This window comes from Fimicolochytrium jonesii (assembly GCF_025526975.1).
Source record: "Fimicolochytrium jonesii strain JEL569 chromosome Unknown EV422scaffold_20, whole genome shotgun sequence".
Lineage (NCBI taxonomy): Eukaryota > Fungi > Chytridiomycota > Chytridiomycetes > Spizellomycetales > Powellomycetaceae > Fimicolochytrium > Fimicolochytrium jonesii.
The window spans coordinates 302,021-329,969 of record NW_026515687.1 but is presented as its reverse complement, the minus strand read 5'-3'; the positions used below and the strand labels follow the sequence as shown (position 1 = coordinate 329,969).

At 54.8% G+C, this 27,949-nt stretch overlaps 9 protein-coding genes across 9 annotated transcripts; 3 read left to right on the top strand and 6 right to left on the bottom strand.

The window, feature by feature from the left end:
* Positions 1-746: 746 nt before the first annotated feature.
* On the bottom strand, positions 747-1,289 carry EV422DRAFT_569435 (uncharacterized protein; the record flags this gene model as incomplete). The annotated part of the gene is made up of 1 exon (XM_053072764.1): positions 747-1,289. The coding sequence occupies one exon, from the start codon at positions 1,287-1,289 to the stop codon at positions 747-749; it is 543 nt and encodes a 180-aa protein (XP_052923717.1).
* Positions 1,290-2,572: 1,283 nt separating this feature from the next.
* On the bottom strand, positions 2,573-4,715 carry EV422DRAFT_498583 (GTP-binding protein 2-like protein; the record flags this gene model as incomplete). The annotated part of the gene is made up of 4 exons (XM_053068027.1): positions 2,573-4,065; positions 4,142-4,425; positions 4,502-4,575; positions 4,662-4,715. 4 exons carry the CDS (start codon positions 4,713-4,715, stop codon positions 2,573-2,575), a joined length of 1,905 nt encoding a protein of 634 aa, XP_052923716.1.
* Positions 4,716-6,348: 1,633 nt separating this feature from the next.
* EV422DRAFT_536762 (uncharacterized protein) lies at positions 6,349-7,261 on the bottom strand. The gene is made up of 2 exons (XM_053070860.1): positions 7,064-7,261; positions 6,349-6,964 (listed from the first exon to the last, which is right to left on the bottom strand). Exon 2 carries the CDS (start codon positions 6,955-6,957, stop codon positions 6,721-6,723), a length of 237 nt encoding a protein of 78 aa, XP_052923715.1. The 5' UTR covers positions 6,958-6,964; positions 7,064-7,261; the 3' UTR covers positions 6,349-6,720.
* Positions 7,262-8,883: 1,622 nt separating this feature from the next.
* EV422DRAFT_164138 (uncharacterized protein) lies at positions 8,884-10,492 on the bottom strand. The gene is made up of 4 exons (XM_053065025.1): positions 10,369-10,492; positions 10,167-10,291; positions 9,739-10,095; positions 8,884-9,520 (listed from the first exon to the last, which is right to left on the bottom strand). Exons 1-4 carry the CDS (start codon positions 10,397-10,399, stop codon positions 9,071-9,073), a joined length of 963 nt encoding a protein of 320 aa, XP_052923714.1. The 5' UTR covers positions 10,400-10,492; the 3' UTR covers positions 8,884-9,070.
* Positions 10,493-10,915: 423 nt separating this feature from the next.
* Positions 10,916-12,871, top strand: EV422DRAFT_507931 (WD40 repeat-containing protein; the record flags this gene model as incomplete). Its single annotated transcript, XM_053068694.1, has 3 exons — positions 10,916-11,344; positions 11,518-12,348; positions 12,425-12,871. The coding sequence occupies 3 exons, from the start codon at positions 10,916-10,918 to the stop codon at positions 12,869-12,871; spliced, it is 1,707 nt and encodes a 568-aa protein (XP_052923713.1).
* A 606-nt stretch (positions 12,872-13,477) lies between these two features.
* EV422DRAFT_498682 (DHH phosphoesterase) lies at positions 13,478-15,114 on the top strand (the record flags this gene model as incomplete). Its single annotated transcript, XM_053068036.1, has 6 exons — positions 13,478-13,596; positions 13,669-13,975; positions 14,053-14,287; positions 14,371-14,411; positions 14,482-14,685; positions 14,752-15,114. The coding sequence occupies 6 exons, from the start codon at positions 13,478-13,480 to the stop codon at positions 15,112-15,114; spliced, it is 1,269 nt and encodes a 422-aa protein (XP_052923712.1).
* A 958-nt stretch (positions 15,115-16,072) lies between these two features.
* EV422DRAFT_163836 (RAVE protein 1 C terminal-domain-containing protein) lies at positions 16,073-25,236 on the top strand. The gene is made up of 30 exons (XM_053065023.1): positions 16,073-16,205; positions 16,271-16,393; positions 16,462-16,521; positions 16,583-16,652; positions 16,735-16,834; positions 16,895-16,961; positions 17,031-17,070; positions 17,127-17,226; positions 17,285-17,796; positions 17,860-18,104; positions 18,162-18,261; positions 18,325-18,573; positions 18,631-19,458; positions 19,536-19,660; positions 19,734-19,795; positions 19,865-20,000; positions 20,064-20,219; positions 20,290-20,644; positions 20,698-20,811; positions 20,877-21,013; positions 21,069-23,040; positions 23,101-23,360; positions 23,431-23,511; positions 23,574-23,736; positions 23,854-23,943; positions 24,008-24,320; positions 24,378-24,430; positions 24,497-24,586; positions 24,648-24,775; positions 24,852-25,236. The coding sequence occupies exons 1-30, from the start codon at positions 16,116-16,118 to the stop codon at positions 25,050-25,052; spliced, it is 7,020 nt and encodes a 2,339-aa protein (XP_052923711.1). The 5' UTR covers positions 16,073-16,115; the 3' UTR covers positions 25,053-25,236.
* EV422DRAFT_477779 (uncharacterized protein) lies at positions 25,117-25,831 on the bottom strand (the record flags this gene model as incomplete). Its single annotated transcript, XM_053067260.1, has 2 exons — positions 25,117-25,626; positions 25,694-25,831. Coding segments are annotated over 2 exons (648 nt in total), but the record flags the coding sequence as incomplete, so codon positions are not given.
* Positions 25,832-26,466: 635 nt separating this feature from the next.
* On the bottom strand, positions 26,467-27,946 carry EV422DRAFT_536737 (uncharacterized protein). The gene is made up of 2 exons (XM_053070859.1): positions 27,648-27,946; positions 26,467-27,538 (listed from the first exon to the last, which is right to left on the bottom strand). The coding sequence occupies exon 2, from the start codon at positions 27,527-27,529 to the stop codon at positions 26,669-26,671; it is 861 nt and encodes a 286-aa protein (XP_052923709.1). The 5' UTR covers positions 27,530-27,538; positions 27,648-27,946; the 3' UTR covers positions 26,467-26,668.
* Positions 27,947-27,949: the final 3 nt, after the last annotated feature.

Genomic DNA, 27,949 nt, shown 5'->3' with positions numbered 1-27,949 from the left:
GCAACGTCTGCTGTTTGCGCGGACGATATTTGGAAAACCCCAGCACATCTATCGGACTCGGCACACACAATCTGTCCCTTGCGCAACCGGAATCCCACCGGACCGATCCGTTCGCGCAAGGTTTTAAAAACGGGCCTGGTCTGGGCAGGAGATCCTTCAAATGTGGTAGCTTGTCCAGTCATGTTCACTGGAGCTTCCGACGAGCCCCTGTTTTGCGCGCTATATATTACCGTCTGCGGATATACCGTATAGTTACAGGGCCCAGCAACTTCCGTTCTTGCAATGCGGTGATTCGAGTCTGGAGGCCATGAAATCGGGTTGCTAAAGACATGCAAGGAACAGCCTTGTCCGCGATTTGGGGGCGATGGTGCAGGGCTATGGAAAACCCACGCTGCGAAACGAACATTTGGAGACAAAGAAAGGAAAGTTTGGGGACGCTCAGCAGAATCACCCCTCGCCCCCTGTCAGATTGCACATTTCCATTTTGCTTGCAAGCGGGGGTTTTTCTATTTTCATTTTTGTATACAGAGAGATGGGGAGAATGAAACAAGTCTATATGTACTGCTCAAAAGGAAAAATGGGAGCCGTCTGAGGAAAGGTCTATGCACAAAATGCTCTATAAGGGAGGTTGAGGGGTGTCTACATCTATGTGAAGTCTATGTGAAGTGGGGGGGCGAGTATGTACCATTCCGTCGATCGACGATCGGAACCAAAAGCGAGAGTGAAGGGGGGTTTGTGGCGATGGTTTAGATTTCCAGAGCGCAGAACTGGTTTGCCGTAGCGGTGTTGTACCCCTCATTGTTGACGAGATCAAACACACAGTCCGCGATGGCCTTGGCGGACGGCTTGCGCGGGCCAGCAGCATCCCCAACGGACCGGCGGTGGTGCTTCTCCCACGGCAACCTCTTCCCGTGCTTGTGTGCCAGCTTGACCAGTTTATTCCACGCTTTCTTCAGACACGGCAGGCACGCCTTGACCCCGTTCTCGCTCACGACCGCACATCCGAGGTAGGCGGCGAACGCGGCGCCGGAGGTGGCGAAGGTGCCGAGGGCGACGGCGGCGAAACAGCCGCCCGTGGCGGCGATCATGACCGCGCAGTGGATGCCTTCCGCGACGCCGCATTTGGCTGCGCGCGTGGAGAGGTCGAGGGAGTCCCCGGGGCCGGAGAGGGAAAAGTCGAGGCCGTTGAACATGGTGACTTCACTAGCGGGGGAGGCGAGCGCGGGCGAGGCGCAGAGGGCCACGGTGGCGACGACGGCGGCGAGGGCGGCGGTGAGAGAGAAACGCATTGTGGAGGGTTGTGTAACTTCTGGTGGAGCTGGGAGAATGGTCTTTTTAGCGGTGGAGCGGAGCTGGCAGGCTTGTTGTTGTGGGTGATGAGAAGAGAAGGGAAATGCAAGACCATCCTCGCTGTTTTATAGCCGATGCCACGAACTGGTGGGCGCTACATGCTCTCCTCCTCGTCCACATTCCCATCGCCCTGAACACGCTGCTGCGTTGTGCTCACTGCTCGTAGAATTCCTTGCATCTCTGGGCCCCTACAGCAATCCTTGTCTGTTGAGCTACGCCCTGGGTAGTGCAAATCAGGGGAGGCTCGAGACCAGCAAAAATGCCCCAATCGGCGTCAGGTCTCTTTCGGATCTGCCTGCTCGCGGACGTGAAAACTGCCTTGTAAGTTCGTTCGGAACTTGACTTTTTGTGTGAGCCATTCCGGAAATGGAAGGTTCGGCACCATGTTATCTTGATAAATGTGCGGGACTGGCAGTTGGCAGTCGGAACCCTTTGGCCCCCGTACGGCAAACTCGGTCGGTCACTTTGGTCGGGGTGCCCTTTCAACGGCCGGTTCTGCAAAACGGTGTTTATATAAGCGACTCGGGCCCCAGTGACGAGGGACAAGAGAGACCGGGATTCAGACTCCGCTCAAGTGAGTCAGAGGCGCGAGGGAGGTACCGGGGAATCGGTGGGGATGACCGAGGTGCTGGTAACCAAATCAACGTGTTTTCAACAGTATTTGCCTGCACATTCCGTGCAGCACATTCCACACCCCACCTCCTGCCTACCACAAACACATCCACTCCTCAGTTCGACTCTTCCGATTTGCCTCGGACATTCGCGGCCTCAAGCGAGCTACAAGCGGGTTCTTGACGGCTGCGTAGGACGTACAGCGGAACGTACCAAGCTACCAGACGGTGCCGCAACCGACTACGCAACCGATTGACCAATGATGTAGCTACAATCGATACATCGATACCACCTTCCTTTGTCAATGATTTGATTCAGAATTGATCCAAACTGGATAACAACCAGGGTCAGCACCTGTATAAGTCTTTGGTCTAAGGAGTGATTGACTCGATATCCATATTTCTCTGCAAGTTTGGCCGTGATCTGTTTTGTTCTGCCGTTGACAAAAGCGTTTGAAACCCGTCACCTTGACACGTATCCATATTTCAGCACACTTCTATTTGCCCTACTCTTACGCTACACGCACATCTTCCCCAAAAAAACCCGCGACCGTTCCAAAGGGAGCTCAAAAGCTCACCCACCTCACCCGCTCCTCCTCCATCCCCCCAATCTACCGCACCGCCAGTGCCGGCGCCGCCCCATGCTCTTGCCCCACCCCAACATCCACAACCTTCCCCACACACTTCAGCCCTCCCTCGCCCCTAACAACTACATGCCTCCCTACAACCACATATTCAGGCTCAAACAAAAACCTAAAATGAATCAGGTGTGTCGTCGGGTCTTTCTGCTGCTGCTGCTGTTGCAATGGCACGGGAGATATCCCAGCATCCAACACGTCGACCACGCGCACGGCCTGCCTCACGGACCCGCAATACACGACCGCGCGCGTGTTGCTGGCGAGCGGTTCCGGGTCCGGTGAATGGAGGACCGTCAGCTCGGCTGTGAAGGACCGTGTCGTTCGGGGGATGTACGGTAAGATCGACTGGCCTTTGCGTAACCTGAATACACCCGATGGTGGCGGTGGTGTTGTTGATGATGGTGGTGGGATATCAGATGAGGTGGGGGCCGTCAGACCGTCGCGGTGGACGAATTGGATGGCGAAGGAGGCGACCTGGCCTGCTTTGACCATGTTGACGGGGCAGCGGTGGCGGTGGATGGAGGTGATGATGCAGGGGGCAAAGCGGCCGTGGTCGGGCCCGATGTAGAGGATTGAGGAGTGTGCGGGGCCAAGGATGGAGGTGTTCGGGTGTGATGTGGTTCCGAGGGATGATGTGGAGGGGCTTGTGGGGGTGGATGTGTCGGCATGTGGCGGGCGGTGGTGTTGGTGATTGCGGGTCAATGAGACGAGGCCGGAGAGAAGTTTCCCGCCGACTACGCACCCGGCGCCGGGGACGGAATACACCTCCTCGATCTGGTATTCGACGTCCTCTTCCACCAAACGCTCGTACTCCGCATGCTGGTATTTGGGGAGGAGGTTGAAGAACTGGGTGAGCAGATCCATGTTGGCGCCGGTGACGCTGGAGGTAAGAAAAACGGGGATGATCTTTTCGTGGACGAAACTTGACGCGGAGACTACCACGTCGTCTTTGTTCTGGATCACGAGCGGGACGCGTTTGATGCCGGGGCTTTTGAGAAGTGTCAGCAAAGCGCCGACGGTGTGTGTCAGTTGCGCGGGCGAGGCGATATCGATTTTGGTGATAACGACGAAAACCGGGACTTTGAGCGAGACTGCGATGCCCAGATGTTCGCGGGATACGGTAGGCACCCCGGCCGCGTTGGCGCCGACTATGAGACAGGCGTAATCTGGCGCGTGTCCCGTTAGTCCTGACAAGGTCGTCTTCTGGTACTTGGGATGTCCGCACATGTCGAGGAAAGTGATGACTTTGGACGCGGCTTCGCAGATCTGCGCCCATGTGTGGATGGTATGGTTTGATGTGGCATAGTTGATGAGTTCGCCGTGCGGGTCGAAACCGATGATTTGGTGGGAGATGGAGGAGGTCCGTCCGGACTCGATTTCATGACGGTGGCGGAGTAGGTTGAGACGGGATTTGCCTCGGCCGTTGTCGGTGTCGCTGTGCGTTAGGACACCCAACAATGTCGATTCTGCGAAGACGGGGATGTTAGTCAGCTCTCCCTCGTTTGGGGCAATGGATGACGAGGACATTGAGGATCCACTCACTTCCAGCATCAGCACCCCCAATAACAGCCACCCGAATCTCCAGAAAGTGCTGGTCATCCGTCAAACATTTCCGCACCAACACTTCCGCAACCTTGCGCTCAGGCATCTCGTTCTCGGCACTGACGACGCGTTCACGGATGATAGACACATCGGCGCTCAACGCGTGGCCCATCTTCTTCAGCGTTTCCACTGAGGCGTCCAGCTCGGATTGCGTGAGCCCGACTAATGCACCTTTGTCCGCGACTCCGATCTCGTACATCGCTTCGCCGTAGCCTTCTGCTAACCTGTAGATGTGTACGATGTTTGGTCAGGGAGACTTGAGATTGTGATCACTCGGAATATGGGAGATGAATTGCGAACCTCCATTTCAGCTGCGTGATGAGATGCTCTAGGCGTTCAGGAGGGGTATTTATCAGCTGCAGTTTGTACTCGACCTGGAGAAGACACCGTCCGTTAGCGCAAGGCATTCGCAGTTTCGCGGCCCACGATACATTCTGCCCGAGACGGTAGTTGAACTCACATTCCCCTGCTCAACCTCTGGCGGCAGCTGAGAGTCAGTGACGTTGTCTGCCATGAAACTCTTCGTCGCCGTGGAGGGCGACAGCTGGGTGGCCTCGTTCCGCCGAAACATGTTTCCCCACCGTCACCAAATGCCGAGCGGAAGTAATGACAAACGCGTTTATGCGAAGCAGTTTCGTCTTCGCGATGCGTGTCCAGCGCCGTCAGATGGGATCACTTGGTGACTATCGCCTTGCCTCTCGGTCGGTATGCCTTTGGAAATGTTCGGGCGTAGGTGACGCTGTGAACTGCCTGCGGAAATACCACTGCAATTTGCCGCGGCGTTGGGTATCAAAATGGCGAAGATACAGATTCTATACGATCGCTGGAGTAGAGAGGTTGACTAGAATATGAGAATGAAGAACCAGTTCTACGGTGGGTCAGGAGAGGAAGCCGGCTCCCTTTTTATAGATATATATATATATACAGTATATATGCAGGCCTTGCGGGGCAAGAGGGGAGAGCGAGACGTCGTCCGTAGGAGCAGGTCCCTTCCAGAAATGTCACACCTGTTTACCCGCAGAGGGCGGCGTCGCGCTATCGCAACCGCCGGTGGAGCGCATACTTGTTGATAGGGGCACACCATGCTGACTCATGAGCGGAGTCATCCATCGCATTTTGCTCCTCATCCAACACCCCCGTCCCGCATCCACAGCACCTTCGTGGGAAGGCGACGGAAGGTCCATATTCATTGGGCAGAGTCGGATTGCAGAGGACGGATTGAGGATCGACGCAGCTTCTATTTGCTCTTGATGAGATGAAAGAGAGCCCGCGCGTCATTCGAGATTAGATCTAGAATGCTTGATGGCAATGGCACACAGTAATGTGCCGGATTCACGAAATAAGTTTGGAGTTCGGAGTTCACGAAATAAAAAGGGGGTTTGCACGTCCCTCGTGATGTTTGTTCGTCAGAGCTCATCAGCTCATGCCAGTTGACTTACTCGAAGAAGAGGGACCCATGCAAGGAGCGTAGGAGGGGAATCCTGCTCGCACAAGCCAGGAGACGAGGCCAAGATCACTCTCCTGTAGGAGTAGTACCGGCGGCGCGGGCAGCCGGAGGAGTACAACGAGAAGGTCCGAACACTCACCGTACCGCGAACTGACTCTGGCGCTCTCCTGCTCACACGGGCAGAGAGGACGCATGCGCAGGAGAGGAGGTTAAATGACGTTTGGATTTGGGGAAAACCGGCGGGACAAGCATATGAGCGACTGTCGCAAGGCTGCGAACTCTCTCTTGCCAATATAGCCAGGGGACAACAGCTCTGAGACGTCTGGATCAGGAAAACCAGGGGCGCTGTTCGAGGCTCCTGTACAAAATACAAAGGAGATATGCCGGGCTTAGATGCTCTCCTGGCTCCACCTGGCAAGAGACGAGGGAAGAAAACCCAGTTGGGACGCAATACCGATGTCAGTGGGATGCGAAGGGGGATTATGGAAGACGCGTTTTTGGACCTTTTTTTTATCGGACGCGATTTGGACCCCGTTTCTGGATTCGCGATTGGATGGCATACATTGGACGGCACATGCAGTACAGTACCTCTGGAAGTCAAGTTTGTGGTGTGGGAGTGATTACCTCTTCCGCTAAGAATATGAAATATCCGCGTCCAGGTCAACATCGATATTTTCATGAGAGTATTTTAGCGCTTGCAATTTGCGAGCACAGGGTGTGATCCATTTGCCATTTGGAGCGGCTTTGTATGAAGACGGTCTTTGTCTCTGAAACAGAAAGGGCTAAAGGGAGATCGTAGTCCAAAGTCCCTCAACATCGTCAGAAAGGTTGGATCAGCACCAGATTTATCAAGTTTACGCTTTATGGGAACGGTATGGAGGAGGCGAATGAAGGAAGAGGCAGAAAAAGGTGTTGGCTGGTGGCTAACGCAGGATCAGGGGAACGACATTCTGCATCGCCAAAAGGGCTAAATTGTCAATCCCAGACCTGTCGTTGGCCGGTGAAAACTGCTCGCAGAAAGTAAACTGACAAAGGAAGGAGGGGTAGTAAGCGAAAATCGATCGGGGGATTATCAAGGCGCTGGGTCCGCCGCTTTGAGCGGTTGAAATGTGGTGATCCGACATCGTTGCGCCAGGCCACAAGCGAAGATGGGAAGAGGCGGTGATCGAAAGGAAAGCCAGCCGTTCGGTTTAATGATGAAATCAAGGTGATTGATACCGCACGCCACGCGAGCACCAGCATTTCCTGTCGTCCTTGATGTGACAGCGTTTCCGAGCCCTAGGTCGTCCTCCAGGGCGTGGATGACCATCGCTTTGCTAAACGCCAGTGTTGAAGAAAAGGACAGTCTTCAGAATGAATTGCTCTCTGCATAAATAACTGCGTCTCCGAACCCCACATGCTGCTTGTCAACTCACCCAATGATGTTTTTCCCTATGTATATGGAGAAGGAACGCAAGTTGCGGGAGGAAGGACTACGAAGTAGAGTGCCTCTAAACCCGCATCTGTGCTTTGCCTCCTCGTGCGGCCGAGCTCCCACCGTTGCCCACCAACGCACATGTTTTGAATATTTTCCATGTCGCTGCAACTAAGAGCAAGTCCGCATTAACCGAATTCGACAGCGCGTTCTTCAAATCCCATAATTCCCATTCCACCTCCTCCGTTCGGCCTTTACCGTCTACGGGGTTCTAACAGAAATGACGCCACCACATTGTATCCCACGCCAACACCTCCACACCTTTCAGCTCATCCGCCACCACGGGGAAAAGACGCCGGACATGAGGTGTGGAGGGAGGGAGGCCTCCCCACACGGAAATGGCGCGGACAGTGGGCTGAGGCGAATTCATGTAAATGGTTCAGAAACCTTCCCCAAAAACCACCGCTCGAAGGAAGTCGCTGAATAAAGTTTCAGCCAACGTTTCTTGCAAGCCGCATCAGACAAAAACCGATTCCAAATTCCTACTCACCACCCCATAACCGACCGTCGTTTAACCACCCAGACCCAACACCGCCATCCAAAACACCACCCAGAATGCGATCCAAAACCATCAAAAAGCCCACCAACGCCCCCGCCGAGGAGGCCTCACCCACCGGCCCCACGCAAGACGCCACTCCCGGCGACGGTGGTGACCAAGTCGGAGAAGGCCGCGAGAACGCCGACGTTGACGGTACATCGGGCCCCCTCCGTTCTCGTCTTCGCCCTCCCCAAATAACCCACGACTCTAACCACACCCCTCTGATAACCCCCCCTAGACAACATCCCAGCCGACCCCGACTTCACCCTCCCCGCCGCCATCGAAGCCCTCGACGAGAAGTTGGAGGCCGAGGCCGAGGCGGAGGAGGAGGCGGAAGAAAAGCACGAGCACGCGAAAGGGCATCCGGGTCGGAAGGCCACTGTTCGGGGGAAGGCGGGTGCGGGGAAGGTGAAGGAGGGCCAGCGTGCGGGGACACACGATGGGAAGGGGAAGGCTACGGGTGAGGTGAAGGAGACCAAGAAGCGAGGCCGGGGAACGCAGAGTCGACAGAGCGATGAGGATGTGAAGAGTGAGGAGGAGGCTGGGGATGAGAAAGTGGCCAAAAAGGTATGGCCGTCTTACTTCCCCAGAAGCCCCCGCTAATCCATCTCACTCCCGCTGGATCCAGCGCCCGACCCGCCAATCCTCCGTTACCTCAACCCCCTCCAACCCCTCAACCATCCCCGGGCACGGCCACGCCCAACACCACAAACACGCCTGGTCCGACAGCGAGACCGCTTACATCAAGCAGCTGGTTCTCGAGCACGGGCACGCGTGGCAGACGGTCGCCAAGAAGTTCAATGAGCGGTTTGGGATTACGGGGGAGACGATTAGGGGGCATTGGAGGGGGTTGGAGAGGAGGGGGGAGGTTTGAGGATGGAAATAGGCGTTGGCGGGTGTACGGGAGTGAGGGGCTTTTTGAGGGGGGTTATAAGATAAGGCGGGTATGGGTTGCGCGGAGTGGTGGGAACGGTGGAGGTGGGAAATGTGAAGATGTGGCGTATAATCTCGTTCGGGCGTGTTGGGATGTAAAATAAGGGTTGGTGTGTAGCATAGCTGTTGTAGTCGTTTCAGTGTAAAGTTGACCAAAAAAAAACTGCGTATTCTTCTCAGCACTTCTGAAAAAGTCCCATTGATCCAGTTCTCCACAGCTTCATCCATTATAGGTGATAACCTATTCAAGCCAAATGTACAACGACGGCGGTGAATAGTCCAGCCTGTACGCGAAAGATATCTACAAGATCGCACAACCTTCACTGCGTTGCTGTGCGCTGGAGCCAAGTTTCGGGGGTGGAAGGAGTGGTTGCGTTGCGATGAGTCATGCCGGATGGCGGGTTGTCGCGAGGGAAGTCTTCCACTGGACTAGGTCCACCGTTTCAGAAGATGCGCATGGACCTTCCCACCCCCTACCTACGCATCCAATAAAGCCGCCGCAGCTCTATTCACATCATTCCTACTCATCCTCAATGCCTCCAACACCCTTTCCCTCGGGAACCCCATCCCCTCCAATGTAGCAATCGCCTCCGTCGATGGTGGTTCCACCGCCACGGGTGACGCCGACGCCGGGCGCGGCCGTGGTGATGGTATTCCCCCTTGTCGCCCAATCCCGCCAACAGCGCGTGTCGTCCTAAATCGCTCGCTCATCTCATCCGCCTGGTCTGCGAGTGTTGTCCCCGTTAGTGGATTTCGTGGTGGTGAGGAGCGAAGGAGGGGGAGGAGGAGGGCGGAGGCGGCGCGTTGGAGGATGGGTGGGAACCGCCATTTTTGGATGCCGAGGACGTTTTGGGAGTAGAGGGCGCCTGCGATGAGGCCGCAGAGGCCGCTGAGGAGGGAGTGGGGGTATTGTTGGCCTAGGAGAACCTGTGTGGGGGCATCTGGTTAGCACACTAACTTTGGTGTCAAAAAGCGCGAATGTTCGTTTTGGCTCGCCGATGCCGGAGTTCGCTTCGCTCCCCCAAAACCGCGCACGCTCGCTGTCGGTAGCGAGGAACCCGGGCGCCAAGCTCGCTTTGCTTGGTGTTCGCGTGGGCTCGCTCCGTTCGCCCCGCTCGCCCCGCTCGCCGCTCTCAGAAACCTACCTGAGACCCCAGGAAGTACAACAAAACATGATCGCTCCATCCCTGCCCAAGTACTTTGAAGCCATGTGCGTCCGGTATAGACTGACTAAACTGATAGAGCGCCGCAAAGATCAGTCCATAAGGCCCTATAGGCACCCTATTCGCCGCCGCCACCGATCGCCATCCGAGCAGACTCGCGAACTTGAGGGCGGCAAAGTTGAGGATGGTGGATATGACGGATGTGATGAAAGCGAAAGATACATATTTCCTCCCTGACCATCTCCGTTCCAGGTGTCGTGATGAGTAGAGAATGCAGGAGCCGAGGAGGAGGTCGGAGGTTGAGCTGAAGAAGAAGTTGGAGGCTATCAGGCGTTCTATCTGGAGATAAGACGGAGCGAGGGTTAGCTCAGAGCGTACGGTGTGAAATTACAGTGAAGAGGCGGTCTTACCAGGAAAAGTTGGGGTGACTTTAGGATGGAGAATTGACCCCAGTTCTGGCGGATGCCCAGAGCAGTTGCAGCGAAAGTGTTTAGACCGAGGCATAATAAGATGGCTTTGGAGACTGGTGCGTTGCCTGCATGCGGGATGCGGATGCCGAATGTGAGCAAGTGTGAGACGGCGTGTAAGTGAAGGTGCAGGCAGACAACTTACGGAAGCCGCCTGTTCCTCTGGTCACCGACATGGCGCCTGTATGTTGTTTACGACAGTCTAGATCTAGTAAACAAGTCCGTTGATTAGACCCTAGGAAGCTGCTGCACAGGGGGTGAAGTTGCGGTGTTGAGGAGTGTCATGGCCTTTGCACTACTCTTAGCGTCGCTTGTCAAAGGGCCGCCTGCGCGTGTTCTCCAGTTGCGCGCTCTCACATGCCCCCCCTCGCTCTCCCCGTCGGACACCCTTTCTTCTCAACTTATCCCTTCCAGACAAAACACCCACCCTCGCAAACACCCCCTGTTTTCATATCTCACTCAATTCAGAAGGTGAGTGTCGCTGCCTTCTCAGAGCTGTTGTCCTGCAACTCTTGCTCCCGTTCGTTCGTGCCCTCTCCCGGTCGCTCACGTCTCTTCGCAGCACAGTGTCCGAACACTCCACGATCTTGCACCCCATCTTGCCCCCCTCCGCCGCGTTACAAATACATTCTCGCACCCTCTCGACCACATTCCACGAACAGCGTCCAACCCACCCACTGATCGTAGCAGTCATGCAGGGCATATCAGTCCGCGACCTCCAGGATGGGCGCTTCCCCGGAACCCCGCAAATGGCCCGCGCACTAGGCACTCCTCGCAGCAAGCGCTCAACAGGAGGCAGAATCACTGGCACTGGCACACCCACGCGTTCACAGCAACGCACTGACAGGATCCACCCTCACCACGTCAGAACTCCTAGAAGAACTGTCTCGACCGCTTCTTCTTCTGCGACGAACGCTAGTGCTGCTGGACAACCGTTGTCGCCTGCGCCGTCTACGCATGGAAGGTCGCCGCGTAAGACTGCTGGAACGTCTTCTGTGTCTTCACCACGAGCCAATATCATTAGCAGTCGGAATGCAGACGCGTTTCTGAAGAGTAGGCTTGGGGTTGCCGGGATTAGTCCCGGTGGTGGCGGGAAACGTGGCAGGGTGAAGGAAAGACTGGTGAGTAGATTTGCGAGCGGGAGAGCGAGATTGGGCGCCAGAGTCGTTGGGTGAAGCGGGCGGCGAGCTGAGCGAGCTCTGTTGCGCAAAAGGCCATTTGCTAGTCCCCGCCAACCATCCATTGCTTCGCTTCGAATCGCTCCCGACCTCACATCACTTTCAACTTTTACTAGTACGACCGATTTGTACCAAGCGAAGACGCGATCGACAAGGCTTCCTCTCAATTCAACCTGCGCGACAAAACCGACCGTCACAAACTCAAAATCATGGACCCCGAAGCACTCGCCTACCAAGAACAAGTCGCCAAAGCCTGCGGAGTAGCCCTCGACAAGCGCATCCTGGCCTTCAACGCCGAACCGCCCGCCGCGTCACGGCACGAGATCAAAACATCCTGGAACCGACCCTTGCGGAACCCCAACTCAACTGCTGCAAAACGCCGCGTCAAAACGGAGCCAGAGAAGGTGCTCGATGCCCCCGGCCTGCTGGACGATTACTACCTGAACCTGCTCGACTGGTCAACAACCAACATGCTCGCCATCGCCCTCGAAAACACCGTCTACCTCTGGAACGGCACCACGGGGGTCGCGTCCCCGCTCCGCCAATCCTCCCGCCAAGACACCTACATCTCCTCTCTCCAATGGGCCCCCGACGGCAGCCACCTCGCCGTCGGGCTCAGCGAAGGCGAGATCGAGATCTGGTCGCTCGAGAGCATGAAGAAGATGCGCACGATGCGCGGGCGCGCGTCCCGGGTCGGCGTGCTCTCGTGGGACAAGAACGTGTTATCCTCCGGAGCGAGGGACGGGAGTATATGGAACCATGACGTGCGGCAGGCGAACCACCGGACCGCGCAGCTGATGGCGCACGAGTCGGACGTGTGTGGGTTGAAGTGGAGGCCGGATGGGATGTTTTTGGCGAGCGGGGGGAATGACAACCAGGTGGTGATTTGGGATGCGAGGTCGAGTTTGCCCAAATTCACCAAGCAGGATCATACCGCTGCTGTCAAAGTATGCTCTTTCGTGCCTGGCTGCGCGCTCGTTTCCCCCCCATAGTTTGACCCTGACTTGCATATCTCCCCCTTAGGCTCTAGCCTGGTGTCCCTGGCAACTCAACACCCTCGCCACGGGCGGGGGCTCGCACGACCGCACGGTGCACTTCTGGAACGTCGCGACCGCCGGCAAGCTCGCGTCCGTCGAAACCGGCTCCCAAGTCACCTCCATCATCTGGTCCACCGAATACAAAGAATTCTTCACCGCGCACGGGTTCCCCAACCACCACCTCTCCATCTGGAAGTACCCTTCCTTGACCAAGATCGGGGATTTGGAGGGCCATGAGAGTAGGGTGCTGCATACGGCATTGAGTCCGGATGGACAGACGGTCGCCACGGGGGCCAGTGATGAGAATCTGAAGTTTTGGAAGGTGTGGGAGAGGAGGGGGAAGGGCAAGTGTGCGGGGTCGAGGGGGGAGGCGAAGGGGAAGGAGAAGGAGGATGAGCTGGTGGACGCTTATAGGAGGTTGGCGATTCGGTAGGGGTGGGGGTGGAGAGGAGATGTGGAACTATGGAGTGGGGGTCGGACGGGGCTTTTGACGATGCGTGGGATGCTTTCATATACACATGAGGGGCATCTCCGTCAGGGATGAACGTGGCTAGACTCATTCGTAATAATGTAAATTCGAATAACATAGTATATAACCATCAACTTTGTAGTAGGGTGGGGCTGTAGATGTCGGATGGTATCACCATACTGGAAGTCCCCACGGCATATGTAGGGCGGCAGTATTCGAGTACGTGTGCGATTGCGGTCATATGTATCTCTGACTGAGTAAACGTCGCATTTGGGGAGAGGCGCTTTGGGAAGTTGGGCCGCCGTAAGGGAGAGGTAGACGGCGACGGCTGCCGGCACCGTCATTATGATGTCGGTCGACGAATTTGACAGCGCGGAACCGGCCTTTTTCCGCTTGCCCGGAAGTTCCGCTGGATAAGAGGTGCGGGGTAGCCTTACCACCTTTTGGACGGGCCGCGATAGCTGAAGTATGCCGCTTTGCAGAACGAGATTCCATCAACAATTCATCCACATATCGATACTCACTGAAAGCTCCAAACCTGGTTCCGTTCGCCGTGTTCATTTGACAGCTATGGGCAAACGGGACAGATCACCCTCACCGCTCCTAGAAGATTTCGGGGCAAAGCGGCAGCATGCCTGGCCCTGTGACGAGACCGCTATGGAAAAGGCCCGGGAGTTCGTGCGGAGATGGTACAGTACTATATCTTTCATCTCCCACCACATCTCTAGCTCTTACCCTTCGACCCACCAACCCCCTCCCAGCGCAACCAACCCAACCTCCCCCATCCTCCTCCTCCCCGACCGCGACGCCGACGGCCTCACCGGCGGCCTGATCTTCCACCGCACCCTCCGCCTCCTCGGCGTCCCGCCCAGCTCCATCACGACCCATTTCGTCACAAAGGGCACGTCGATCCACGCGGAGGGCGAGCGGGAGATATTGGAGGGGTATGGAGCCAGGAGGGTGATTGTTGTGGATCAGGGGAGTCGGGGGGCGGGGGAGGTTGTGCGGGGTGCGGAGGTCCTAGTGGTGGATCATCACTGGAGTGCGGAGTTTCCTTCGAAGGCGGAGGTACTGTATATCATTACGTTTCGAAATGGGCGATACATATGTACAGGGGATGCCTGACAGTCTGTTTGGGAAAACAGGTAGTGAACGCAAGCCACTACCCCCCCGTCGCCACCTCCGCCCTCCTCGCCTACCTCATCTGCGAGCCGCTCCACCAACGCGTCCCTGAGACATGCGCGTGGCTGGCGGTGTTGGGCACGATGGGCGATCTGGGCACGGGGGTTGCGTGGACGCCGCCGTTTCCGGATCTGTCGTGGGCGACGAAGGGGGTGGGGAAGAGCAAGATGGGGGAGGCGGTGGGGTTGTTGAATGCTCGTAGGTACGGTTGGGGGGTGTTGGGGGGTGTGTGCGTGGGGTGTATTACAGTGGGTTGACGGGGTTTTGGGGGTTGGATTTAGCGAGGAGGACTGCGGAGAATGATGTGAGGACTGCGTGGCAGGTGAGATGAGCCGTGCCTAATTTCATCTCGAAAAGTGTACTGTACCAGCCGCTGACATTCCAATACGCAGGCATTGTTGGCGTCAAACACAGCAGCAGACGTGGTGTCACCCTCCAACCCATCCTTCAAACGGCTGCGAGAAGCCAAAGCCGAGGTCGCCGCCGAAACCCAGAAATGGGCCAGGACCCCACCCAAGTTCTCCAGCGACGGGCGCTTCGCCGTCTTTGAAATCAGCTCACCGGCCCAGATTCACCCGTTGATTGCTACCCGTTGGGTAAGTAACGAACTGACTGTCCTCAATATGTGCGTTATTGCTCGTCGCTGACGCACAACATGACAGTCTGGGTATCTGAAGGCCACCAACCTGGAAGCCCTCGTAGTCGCCAACACGGGTTACAACCCCCACCGCGTCCATTTCGCCTGCCGCATCCCGCGAAGTCGGAAGTCTCAAATCACACTACCCGAACCGGACCTCATCACACTGCTGAGTGAGCTGGCAGCTAAGGTTGATGGGTTGCGAGAAAAGCTTGGTGATGATTATGCAAGGGGACATAAGGAGGCCACGGGTGGGGTTGTTTCGATGGAGGCGTGGGGGTTGTTGAAGGAGGCGATGGAGTTGGGGGTGAAGAAGGAGGGGGGTGGGGTGAAGGGGGGGAAGAAGGTGACGCAGAGGAATACGTTGGATCAGTATTTCAAGAGATGAAAGTTCTCTTGCTTTTATATACATTCGACATTAGCAGGGCATCATTGAAGTTCGTGCCCCGTATGTATCTGTCAGCCCTCGCTTGCTGCAGGTCGATCTGCAACTCGTCGCAATGGAATCTCACTTGCTCATGTCTAGGAAAGGTGCAATCTGCCGTTTCGGACCGACCGAGCACCAAGTAACCGGGTGCACATTGTATAGGCAGCTTGGCAGTCTCGTAATGTGATTGATCGGATGTTTGTGAACCCTTTATGTACAAAATTCGGAAGAGTCCTCAGTGGACAGCCCGGCGGATGGCGACGGGAAATAGATGGGGAGCTGCCGCTACGTTCCCCAGTTCTCGGAAACAGCTTCCTCCTCCTATCGTCCTATCGGTGATGCCGTTGCCGCAATCGGTTCTCCAGCTCTCTTCCGCAGCAGCATCCCTCCTCTATGATCCTCTCACGACTGGCAGCTATGCATAATGATTTCCGAGGATAGTTCGCTGTTTTACATCGCCAGTAAATCACCCGCTTGAGAGAAAAGCCACACGGCCGCGGAGAACCTGATAACAGAAAGTATCAGACCAATTGGAAGATAGAGTGGCCAAACCGCACACTTACACTCCAGCGTGGAAGAGGACTTTCAGGTTGCCTGGGTTGCTCAGTTCCCTGTGGACATGGAAATGTGAGCACAAACCGTCTGAGGGAACACTTTCACCGAAAGAGTAGATCCCTAAAACTCACCTGACAACGGCTGAGCTAGAGCTCGACTTTGCTGGGGCCAGGCTTTCCCTTCCTGAGTTTCCAAAGTCCATTATGAGTATTGGGTTGGGTGGTGTTGTAGTAGTCGGTGTTTCGGGGGTCGGAATTGTGCGAATTTCGAGGTTCCACTTGCGACGCTGCGTGCGACGGGTTGATGCCCAATGCGAGGACTGCGCCACCTTGCACGCGAAGTCTAATCAACTCCCCAAATGTCACATCAAACGCTTCCCGTAAAACCGCTCAAGATCGCAACGCAAGATGCAGCTATTGCAACAGGTCGTGGGCGCAAAGTCAAACGCTACCCTCACCGACCTCGCGACTGGGTGCGTCGATGGGGAGCGATATGTGGTATGAGCAAATCGCAAATGTCATGCATTTCTCTACAATTTCTGAAGCTTTTCCCAAATTCCCAGGCGTATGGCAGCGGGGAAAGCTTCGTCATATATACAGCCGAGAAGGAATATGTACAGACACTATCGAGTCCTTCGGGTGGTGGAGCGATAGCGTGGACGATTGACTTTGGCCCCGATGGTCGTGTAAGTCAATGCCATTGGTATCGCAGTGACGAAGATGACATGGTCTGACGCGTATTTTGGGTGGGAAGATTGCGGCGGCCTTTGGGAACGAAGTGGTGATATTCTTCCCGACTACGAAAGATCTGAAGGTGGGCTGCCGAGATGTGGGAAATGGGAGGGCAGCGGTCGACTCAACCTGCTGTTTGACAGTGCCACTGGCTACTACAAACGACGCTCGGATTAGAGTTTGAGGTCCGGGCGATTTCATGGAGTGCGCAAGGTTGGGTTCTGGTTTCTCATACCCAACTGCGAGCCAGCATCTGGGTCTTTGATTGAACTGGTTCTCTTCCCCTTGTTGGCAGGCCAATTGCTTGTGGGCGGTGATTCTTTGACGATCTGGAGGGAAGGCGGGGCAGGAGGAGGAGAAGAACCAGCACCATGGACCAAGGCGTGGGAATGCAGGTAGTTGCTTAGCGACAGCCCTCGTGGCTTGCACGGGGCATGCTAACGCTCGTGCGTCAGAACCGCAACGGAGACTTGCAAAGCCAGGTTCTCTCCCGACGGCTTCTTCTTTGCGACCACCAGTGAAGTACGTGCTGGATGCTGTTACCGGCCTTACTCGGCTTGACTCATGTTGAGTTGCTGATCTGCTTCACAGAATGACTCCCTCGTCAAAGTGTGGTGTCCGATTTCTTCTGGTAAGTCAGCGTGCAAGCATTAGTGACGCCGCGTCATGGCTGATTCCATCCTGTAGTTGACATACCTGGGTCCACGAGAGCATACGATTTCTCGTACTTGGATCATCCAAGTCCCGTTGTGCTTTTCGTATGGCGACGGCCGCAGCTGAAGTCAGGGTAGGTAAGCGAGCTGTCCTGTCATTGGCTGCACTTTTGTCTGACACTACTCATCCAGAAACAAAGACGAGAATGTCTTGATGACGCTATCCAAAGACAACGTCACCCGGCTATGGTGCCTGAGCCGCTTGGAGTACCCGTACCAATTCCAGCTTGGAGCGGTCATTGATCCGAGCGACTTCCCATTGACTGAGGCCATATCGACGGTAAAAGAGCCACACATCTGCAGCGTTCATTGGCTTCACGGAGCAGAGATACATCAGGCGATCGCCAAGCGGGAGAAGGCCGAAGCAAGGTTCCTGCGAACTCCGTCAGAGCTCCTGGGCAACTCGGTCTCTAAAACAAAGAAGCTGAAGAGCGCGTTGAGCGATTACTCCGATGTGCTTCTCCACATACAAAGCGATGGATCTGCAGTGATATGGGGTATCCAGAATCTCACATCTCATCCGAGAAGAATCCCGAAAGTGCTTGTTATCATGAAGACGGAGCACGCCGTTCCTGTGGAAGACGTGCAGCACTTTGAGGGGCAGAGCCTGGTTTTCTTCCATGACCGGAGCATACAACCTTCCAGTACGTCGAGCAGTGAGGTTGCACCACGCTCATACCATCAGTTCACTCACATTCCTTGCACAGCCATCTTCCAGCCCGCGGAGCTCCAAATCGTCGTTCAGAGATCGGACGGAGCGCTGAACAGCTACATAATGGACCTGGACGATTTCTTCACGTCATCATGGATGGTCCCTCGCTTGGCGCATTACCATTCTTGGAATGGACACAGGAAAGCGGTGCACAAGGTCATACGGCACCCCCGCCTTCCGTATGTCGCGACGATAGCGAAAGATGCGGAAGTTATGATCTTTAGGAGTAGCGCTCCTCAGGTCAGTTCTCAAACGAGTACCCAACGAGGCTCGGCAAATACTCAAACATTGCTTCAGATGGGACTTCGGACTACGGACGGCCTTTCGTCGATAGCAACGATACCTCCGGAGGAGAACGTGGACGCAGACTCTACGTCCGTCGTTTGGCTTCCACATGGTATGTTGTACTCCTCGGCGTTTGAAAACAAAAGCGCCCTAACTCACAGGTGCTCTCCACAAGGTCTATTCTTCGTCCTGCAACAGGTTGGGAAGTTGACTGTATACACATTGGAAGGCAATAAAGCGCAATCTCTGGGCGACCTACCGTCAAAGGAGCTCTCAGAACCACTTGCATATGTCCACGCATATGTGGATGCTGATGCAAAAGCAGGTGATTCGGACGCCGGGCAGAGCGATGCCGCTAACGTCTTCCTGGTTGGGATTGCCAAGCGGACGGGGCAGATTCAAACATGGTCTCTACGGTTCGAACGTATGTCAGTGAAAGCAATGCATACGCAATGGACATGCAATTAACACTGCTATCCAGGAAACACATTGCAATTCACGTCACTCATTCACAGCAGCGAGTTGAACGCCTCTACGGGTCTCCAACCGTCAGATATATTTCTCACCCTACCGACGGACGATCTGAGCTTGAGTTTCTACCCTCATTCGCCATTGGGAGCTCACATATTTCTCACGTACTCCTCTGACAAGCGGGTTCGGTTCTGGCATTGTGGCAACGGGAGTTTGGCATCGCTTTTGGATACAGGCGATGGAGATGTTCCTGCTGTGGCGGATGAGGCCGCGTGGCGTGTTGTCGCGGAGTTTGATATCGACGCAGAGAACGTGTCGAAGTTCGAGACGGACGCATTCGGCAAAATGGCCATAGTCAGCAGTTTCGAAAGTGGAAGCGACCTTTCCATCTGGAGCAACGAAGCCACTGGCCTCGAGATGAAAAAAGAATGGTCCACCAAGCTCACCACCCCAATCGTCGCCCTGGATTGGTTCATGTCTTCAGACGGCCAGCACCTTCTCGTCATCGGAACCGCGAACCGTGTTGCCATATACAGCCAATGTCGTCTGGTCTTCCCCGAGGATCCCATAGTATGGGAAGTCATCAGCTCGATCGATCTCTCATGGCAGGAGACCACCACTGCGGTGTCATGGCTGCCGAATGGATCTTTGATGGTTGCTACGACGCTGCAAGTAAGGGTGTATGATAAGTGGATCCAGGCTGATGAGCAGGCGGGATTGATTGCGCAAGAGAATGCGAGTGATACACGGCTGGACCATATATTTACGGTGGTTGATGATAAGAATGGGAGGCTTCCGGATCATCACCCACATTTGCTGATGCAATATTTGTTGTGGGGTACGTATACGATGGGATGCGAAGTGGTCGTCTGGAGTTTTCCGGTTGTAGGCTGCTAATCACCGTTGTTTCATCAGGGAAATTCGATTTCGTCCGATATAGTTTGTCGCTCCTATATCATTTCGTCAAGTTGATGAGCGAGACTGGCAAAGCCATAACCGAGACGCCCATGCCGCTGTGGAAGTTCTTTGCTGAAGAAGACGTGAGTTGCCCTCCACTGTTTCACGGTATCGCACTTCTCTTCTGACTGTCCAACGCCCGACCTTGCTCCACAGCCAGACAACCGCAGAGAGCGAGACTACGACTCCCTTTTTGGATTTGATGAGGACGGCGGCCAGTAAGTATCGCGTTCTATCACAACACGGGAAGGTACATCATTGCACAATCGTAACCTCTGTTTTGTTAGCAAGGAACCGAAAGTTGGTGAATTCCCCGACGAAGCTGCCGCATATCTGTCCGAGAAGCTCGCAACCGTCTCTCTGCCGAACGTGACTGGCCATGAACAGATGCTGCTGTTGGCGGTGATTGACACGTTTGTTCAGGTACGATCGACAGTCTTGCTGGCCACACGCCAAATGCTTTTGCATTGACGTTAGTTCTTGCAGGTCGAAAAGCAGAAGCGGTCTATGGATGAGAATGGCGTTCGCTATATGCTGTTTATGAGGCTGTTCATGTTTTCGCAAACGTCACTTCCTTCGCAGTCAAAGCGGACGGCTCTGACTTCGAGAGATATTGTGTGGGCATTTTTCAGCGAGTCTCAGGTGAGCGAGCATCCCTTATGATAAGGTCCATGTGGTCCCATCCATTCAAAGGAGATCCAATGCAATATAGGACAGTCTCCTAGAAGTCGTCACCCAAGCCTGCAACAACAAAGTCTTGTGGAGCGACGCGAAATCTCTCGGATTAGGCTACTGGCTCCGCAACCCAGAAACCATGCGGAAAACCATGGAGACAATCGCGCGAAACCAGTACATGGGCAAGGACGACACCCGAAATCCCGTAGACTGTGCTCTGTTCTACATTGCGCTGAAGAAGAAGAATGTACTGCTGGGATTGTGGAAGCTGGCAAATTCACACCCGGAACAAGCGGCTATGTTGAAGTTCCTTGGAAATGATTTTGAGGAGGAGAGGTGGAGGAGTGCTGCTATGAAGAATGCGTTTGCGTTGCTGGGCAAACAGCGATATGGTACGAACTGTTTGATTGCATACTTAGGACGCCTTCGTCTAACGATTGAGCAGAGAACTCCGTCGCGTTCTTTCTCCTTGCGGACAAACTGAAAGACGCCGTTAGCGTCTGTCTGAAGCAGTTGAATGATCCACAGCTTGCCATCATTCTATGTCGGCTCTATGAAGGTTCGTGGCCTTTTCACACCTCTTCTGCAACGGCTTGGAAACCCGTACTCATTTTCGTCAAACAGGGGAAGAAAGTAAGACGCTGAAGGAAACACTGTTGACCAGCATCATTCCGAGTGCGCTCGAGAAGGGCGATCGATGGCTGGCTAGCATGGGATTCACGCTTCTGAAGGACAAGGATGCTGCACTGTTGGCCATCTTGGTAAGCTGACAATAATTTGACATCTGGAATGAATGTGTACTAATACGCGGCGTAGGAACCCTTATCATCCCTTCAAGAAAGGCTGCCGGACCCACCTACCACGGCCCTTAATCCTCAATCCTTCCTGGATCCCACTCTCGTGCTATTTTACCACCATCTGCGACGCTCATATCGGACCATGCGCTATCCACAACCTCGCATCCCTCGAGACCTGGAAGGAGAGTTCGTGTACCGAAGTGCACAGGCCTACGAGCGGCTGGGTTGCCCTGGCCTCGCGTTGGATATCATTAGGAAAGCCGATGCACTCATCGGGCAATATATCGGAGACGAAGCCATTGTGGAACTCAAAGCGCCGCCTTCTGATTCGTATGTTGGCGGGAATCTGGACTTTGATGCTTTTGGCAGTGGTTCACAGGCTGCGGCGGTGGATGCAACGCCCGCGAAGGCTGGTGACTTCGATTGGGGCGCTCCCGCGTCTTCCACTGCTGAAGAGCCGAAGAGCCGAGCGGCTGACTTTGATTGGGGCGCACCGGCGGAGACTTCTGCGCATGAAGAACCAAAAGCGAAGGCATCTGATTTCGATTGGGGTGCTCCTGCTACGCCCAAGAAAGAGGACCCACCCAGTAGAGCTGCTGATCTTGACTGGGGCGCTCCTGCCTCGCAGCCGTCGACTTCAGATAGCGCTGGCGGATACGACTGGGGCGCTCCGGCCTCATCTCCGAAGAAGCCAACAGCGTCAGATAGTTTCGATTGGGGGGCACCAAGTTCACCGCCGCCCGCTAAGGCAGCCGGGGGCCTTGATTGGGGTGAGCCGGTCGCCAACGCCAACCCCTTGTCCATAGACGATGAGTTTGAGGCCTTCAAGAAGAGCATGGGCGGCGGGTACGGGGACGACGAGGATCCAGAGGAAGCCGACGAAAATCTGGACGACGATCAGGAAGTTCACGCCACGTCTGAAGCTGCTGCGGATGAAAATAAAGCTGTAGCGGCCGCTCCGCCTATGGACGACAAGACTCGGCTCCGCTTCGAGTTGGAGCAACGCAACATGCGCTTGTACAAATGGATCCTCGCCATGCGCATAGTCCAGGCAGTGTACAAATCCGTAACGATCGTCTCTCGCAATCGACATATCCTCTCTGTTGAATCGACCTTCCGAGACTACACGATTTTGCTCGTCAAGGGGATCCAAACTCTGCTCGAGATTGTGCAGATGCCCGTTGATGTCATGGACCAAGTTCTAACGTCAAGATGTCGGGAGATGGACGCCATCGTCGCGTATGGCGCAATCATACCTCTCCGCGGCACACTCCAAGACTACGGCTCCATTGTGGAGCTCTTTCTGCTAGAGAAGAGCAATGTGGTGGCCAAGCTGGCTTTCGGCGATGGATTCAAAGTGGACGCCCGGGTTCCGGGCTTCACAGAGTCCTTGTCAAGGCAACTGCTGTTATTCTTGACCCGGTGGTTCGAACGCGTGCAATCGGAAAGCGTCCCGGACATCAAACGCGAGGCCGTATCCCAAGCTGCGATAACAGCATACCTCACTATGGCCCTGTGTGCGCTGCGATCCTCCAATTATGCACTGATGAATGTCCTAATGGGCAGCTGCGATCGCATTTTCGACGGGATTTTGTCGAATAGAGTGAGAGATCTCGGATCGGACTTTATGGACATTGTGAACATTCCGGTTCCAAAGCAGTCAGAATTCGGGGAAGATGACGATGGTCTCACGTTGAGACGGGTTGACACCGATCCCGATGAAGACGACTTTGAAGGCGACAGTCTCTTAAAGCAGGAGCTGCCCTTGGATATCAATCCGATCGCGGACTCGCTTATGGTTGTGCTCTTCTTCCAACACATTGCTCTGACTTTCCAGGCGTACCTTGCACAGTTGAGGAAAGGGAACAATACCGCGTCGGATGAAGAGCATCGCTTTCTCGTTGAGGGCATCCTAACGCGGATGAGCACCGTCTTGTTCGACCTTCAGAGGCCGGTTGCAAATCGGTGGAAGAAGGGCGGTATCAAACCTGGTATGGACACCGTAGCTACTTATACTTGTGAATATGGCGCTGGCTGACCCTACTACACAGAAAAAGTACGGAAATACTTGGATACCGATGAAAAGAAGAGGCTATGGGATACAATACGTAAAACCGTCAGTGTCGGCAAGATGCTTCACTTTGTCAAGCAAGCGCGGGACGAGGAAGTTGCAAAGCCGGCGGATTCCGCCAATAAGTTGGATGACTTCGGTCAAACCCCTGCAGAAGAAACGGAAGCGAAACCAACAACGAGTGAACCCAAGCTCGTTTACCGGACTAAGGACATTATCCACACCTTCGCAATGAATCCGGTAAATTATCTTGCAATTATCGTGAGCGCAGTGGAGCCCAAAGATAAGACGTATACTGACTGGACTGCAGCTTGACCATAATCAAATGGCAATAGGAACTCATCGTGGTATCCTCGAAGTCGACATTGCAAATGCAAGGCAGTTCTTCCAAGTATGTCTCCGTACGCGTCCCAGACTCCCAGGAGATCCAAGCTAACTAGTGAGACCTTTCAGCGCCGGGGCACCTTCACGGATATTCAGGCCACGGTTGATGACATATCATTGCGGGAAACGGCGGCCAGAAATTCCCTAGAAGGGCCGAGGCTGTCACGCACCGACGACGCAGATGCTGGCGCTCCTAACCCGATGAGGCGAGGGTCGATGGTCAGAAACCTGAGCTTCGATTCGATGCAGAAAGCCCTGCAGAAAGGCATGCGGAATCTCAGAAAGGAGTGTGAGTAGGCAAAAGCTTTTATTGGGGCAAATATTTGTTCCTTGACTCCTTCCTTCCTAGCAACGTCAAACACCGATCTGAATGGGAGCCAGTTACGGCACACCGTACCCGGGGTCTCATCATTAGCATCACATCCAACGCTCAACTACTGTGAGTTCTCCTCTCCCAGAACCCACAGCTCGCGGGATGCAAACTCAATCCACCTTGATCATAGATCTCGCGGGCATCAGCGATCCCCCAACAACACCAGCAGTGGTGCAACTGTACCAATTCGGGCAAGCCAAAGAGTTGGTGACCTACACGAGCGGCACAACCGCCCGTTTCACTCGCACCAGATTTGACCCCTTCGGTGCGCGCTTTGGAGGAAGTGACTCCAAAGGGGACGTGTACCTTTGGCGATTCGATGCTAGCGCCGACGCGTCGACGCCGGCAATGGTGCTCGGATGTCACTCGTTGTTCACGAACGATTTCACGTTCTTGAACTCAAGTACTTTGCTTGCCTCTGCGGGTGTTTCCACCAACAACCAGTACGTGTACATGCCACCGGCTTTCATTAAGGTTGTCACTTATCAAAGTGTTTCTAGGAACGTGTGCTTGTGGGACACACTTCTACCCGCTTCGAAAGCTCGTGTGGGAGGTAAGTCTATAGGAGATGGCGGAGAACTTCTGTTTCCCAACTCAATCTCACAATCTGTTTTCAAAGCGTTCACTGTTGCGGAAAGCGGGGCTTACAGCGTGGCGTATTCGGCACGTCACCAGCTTCTGTTCTCCGGATCCAAGAAGGGTGACATATGTGAGTGATGTTCCCATTATATATAGGTTGCAGTGACTAGCTGCTAATCGACGTTTCCCAGACATCTTCGATATGCGGCAACGCGCGCTGTTGGACAGTTTCCACGGCCACGACCATCTCGTCAAAACTCTCTGTATAGATGTGGAAAATGGGAATCTAGTTTCAGGGTCCATGGGCGGCCACGTCAAGGTACATGTTTCTATGGTTGAATTTTCCAAAAAAAAAAAACGAGCTTCTCATATGTTGTAACGCCCCTACGCAATAGCTATGGGATCTGCAGTCGTTCAAAGAGAAGCACACATGGAGCGCAATCCGCGATAGCCCCACCCCACCTCCAGAGACCTCCCCAACCTCCGAGCGAGCCGGACTCACGCCCTATGGAATTATGCAAGCTGAAGTGGTCGACAACACCATCTACGCGTGCGGTGCCGACGGATGTGTACGGACGTATGAAGCAAATCCTTGATGAGACCCCACTATCTACGCGTTCAATCCATCCCGCCCCACCCTCACGCTGTCTCTTTCTGCACCATCTTCCCGTTCCGGAAAGCGTATATCCCTCCATCTCCAACGTTGTATTTGTAGTAGTTCTTCGTACCCGCAACATTGATCGCCTTCCGAAACGTGATATTGATCCGCGGTAATGCTGTAGCACGTTTAGGTATCGCGTGCAGCCACTGGGATTGCGTAGTGCCTTGCATCACGAGCAGATCACCATCTTCGAGGAAATACTTCTCCTTTTTGGAGGCATCCACTTTGTTCTTCATCAGAAAATCTCTACAGCCTCCCAGGGTCAGCGATGCGATAGTGGGATTCTTGCCGAGGAAGGATTCGTCATCGGAGTGGTAGGTTATGGAATCCTTTCCATCCTGATAATAGTTCAAGAGGGTGAAGTTGAACTTGGCCCCAGTGACTTTCTCCACATGCGCTTTGAGGATCTGCAGCGGTTCTGGAATCGGCCGGGGTGGCATATTGTACGTTGACGCAGGCGAATGAGTCTCGTCGATCCCAAAGACGGTCGTAAATCGCGGTGTTGTTATCTGCCAAAAGTCTAATGCTCAGTTTCGACGACATCGTTTGTCCCGGTCTCGTACGCAAGTCACACACCTGCATCCCCCTAGTCTTGTACTGCACGCGGTACCAGTTCAGTTCCTCCAAGCACCATTTCATGAACCGCGTCGATGTGGGCGTCCTGACGAAATGCTTGTAGTACACCAAATCCAATCCGGGCGACTTTTGGATCACTTGCTTGTTCTCTAGGTTGATGCCGGGCGTCACGTCGATCGCCGGCGGGAGGGTAGCTGTTGGGAGCAGGTCCTTCACTGTGGGAGTAGCATTGGCTTCGTGGTTCACTGGAGACAGCTTCGTCTCGGTCTTTGGTCGTCGTGCGATGGAGAATCCAGTCTCCACTGCCAGCTTCGACGTTGCGCTTGCTGGATCTGCGGATGTCTCATCTTTACAGTCTAAAGTCACAGATTCTTCAACCTTGACTTTCTTCTGCGGCTCGTTCCTGTCCTGCGAGGAGGACGACAGGGACCGCTCTCGCTTGATTGTCGACTGGGTAGGCATGCCTGGTTGTGTTGCTCTTTGGTGAAAGTGTAGTTGAGGGTATTTTTCCATGTCGTATGGATGCTCTCATCAACTGGACTTGTCGTTCTCTTTGGCTAAATCTAGGGCGAGTCTACGATTTGCTGAATGTTTTCTATCTGCGGAACCGCCCATCTTTTATGGACCGTATTGGCGGAGAAACTCGACGGGAGCGACGGGAAGAAATATCCAGTGTGGCAAAGCCTCGCGTGAAGTTCGCGTTCTTGTACGTCATGACCAGGCACCGAGTTTGGACACTCGACTGTAGACTGACGGCCTGTCAGAAAGACCTCTCGGAACAGCCACGTTCACAACAGCCATCATAGAAGGGAGTTCAGGGAGTCGAAGTACTTCTATACATGTGTCTTTGATATTTACATGCGAGCTACAGCTCAAGCTGAGCGTCTATTTACAAGCGAAGACTGCTAATTTACAATGGAACCAAAACTATCCACAGAGAAGAGTCGGAGTTGCGATCAGATGAGGGCCTTGCCTTTAAGCCGCCGCCTGTTTGGCTTTCGCGCCACCGGCCTTCCTCGCCCCTGCGAGTTTAGCCCTCAATCCTCCGGCTGCTCCCGCCGCTTTCTTTGCAGCACCGGCTCCGGCAGCACCAGCACCAGCAGCTCCGCCGTTCGCCTTTGCCGCAATCGCCTTGATCCTGGCCGCAATACCACCTGCATTTCCGCCAGCGGGCGCAGCGGCACCCGCAGCACCGGTACGAGCACCACCGGCACGAGCAGCACCGGCACCAGCCTTCCTCCCCCTTCCAGCACCCTTTGCAGCAGCAGCAGGTGCTGCCGCACCTCCGGAGTTGGCAAAGTCCTTCACGATGTTGTTTGTGAGCGCAGCACCGACGGCGACGGGAGCGCAAGATCCGAAAGAGATGGGATTCCTCACTTGCATCAAGCAAGATCCTTCGGGGCATTCCATGTTGGGAACGTTGAAAGTGACGGTGGCATCCGCACCACCTCGGAGGTTGGCAAGGTTAATTCCACCACGACCGGGGGCGTTTGTTGTGACTTCGGCGTCCGTCCATGTCTGACCGTTGTCGGGAGAAAACGAGACCGTCAACGGGCCAGCACCATCTTGGTTGACGATGCGGTAGACGATATCCGCTGAAGAGCCGGCTTGGAAAGTGGCACGGGGCGTGGTGTCGGTGCGGTCAATGGCATTTGCCCCGCCGCCGAGGACACGTCCACATGCATTCCTCTTGGAAACACCGAGAGCGACGTCTCTCTGGCTGTCGAGGGCGACCGCGGGGTTGACGTTCAAGCCGAGAGGGGAGGTCAGCTTGCCGTGAGCGACGACCTGTGCGACGCAGGCAGACAGGATAGTGGCGAGAGCGACGATTTGCATGTTGTTGACCTTGCGGGGGGTTTGGTTTGATGCGAGAGAGAGTGTTCAGCAGATGAGTGATGACGGTGAAGGGTAGACGCAAACCTGCCCCCCTTTTATACAAATCGGCATCCCATACTCCAACGTGGTCCCATTTTTCTTAGGCTCGATAGCGTCCCCCTCGTGCGCCCGGAGCAGCTTCGCCCATGGATGCGACGCTGAGCGCAAGTGTGCTCCGCGGGATGTGTGATGCCGGAGAGGGGCATATCGCAAAAAGAACTCAAAACCGCCCACGCCAGCAAGCGTTCTCCTTCTGACAGGAGTTGCCCACTCGTACGTATTATACTTTCCCGTCGGCAGATGGGTGGGTGACGTGGGGGTTGAAACCTGGACGAGCAGTGTCTGTCTGCTCTTCCATTGTGCGTAGCGACTGACAGGAGG

Bases quoted from the DNA above. Each gene is read 5' to 3' on its own strand.
- EV422DRAFT_164138 (XM_053065025.1), bottom strand. From the start codon at position 10,399: ATGTCGGTGACCAGAGGAACAGGCGGCTTCC. The intron at 10,292-10,368 runs GTAAGTTGTCTG...TCCCGCATGCAG, and splicing joins CAGAGGAACAGGCGGCTTCC to GCAACGCACCAGTCTCCAAA. The intron at 10,096-10,166 runs GTAAGACCGCCT...TCTTATCTCCAG, and splicing joins AGTCACCCCAACTTTTCCTG to ATAGAACGCCTGATAGCCTC.
- EV422DRAFT_163836 (XM_053065023.1), top strand. From the start codon at position 16,116: ATGCAGCTATTGCAACAGGTCGTGGGCGCAAAGTCAAACGCTACCCTC. The intron at 17,071-17,126 runs GTAAGTCAGCGT...TCCATCCTGTAG, and splicing joins GTGGTGTCCGATTTCTTCTG to TTGACATACCTGGGTCCACG. The intron at 24,321-24,377 runs GTACGTGTACAT...AAGTGTTTCTAG, and splicing joins GGTGTTTCCACCAACAACCA to GAACGTGTGCTTGTGGGACA.
- EV422DRAFT_536737 (XM_053070859.1), bottom strand. From the start codon at position 27,529: ATGCAAATCGTCGCTCTCGCCACTATCCTGTCTGCCTGCGTCGCACAG.
- EV422DRAFT_536762 (XM_053070860.1), bottom strand. From the start codon at position 6,957: ATGGTCATCCACGCCCTGGAGGACGACCTAGGGCTCGGAAACGCTGTC.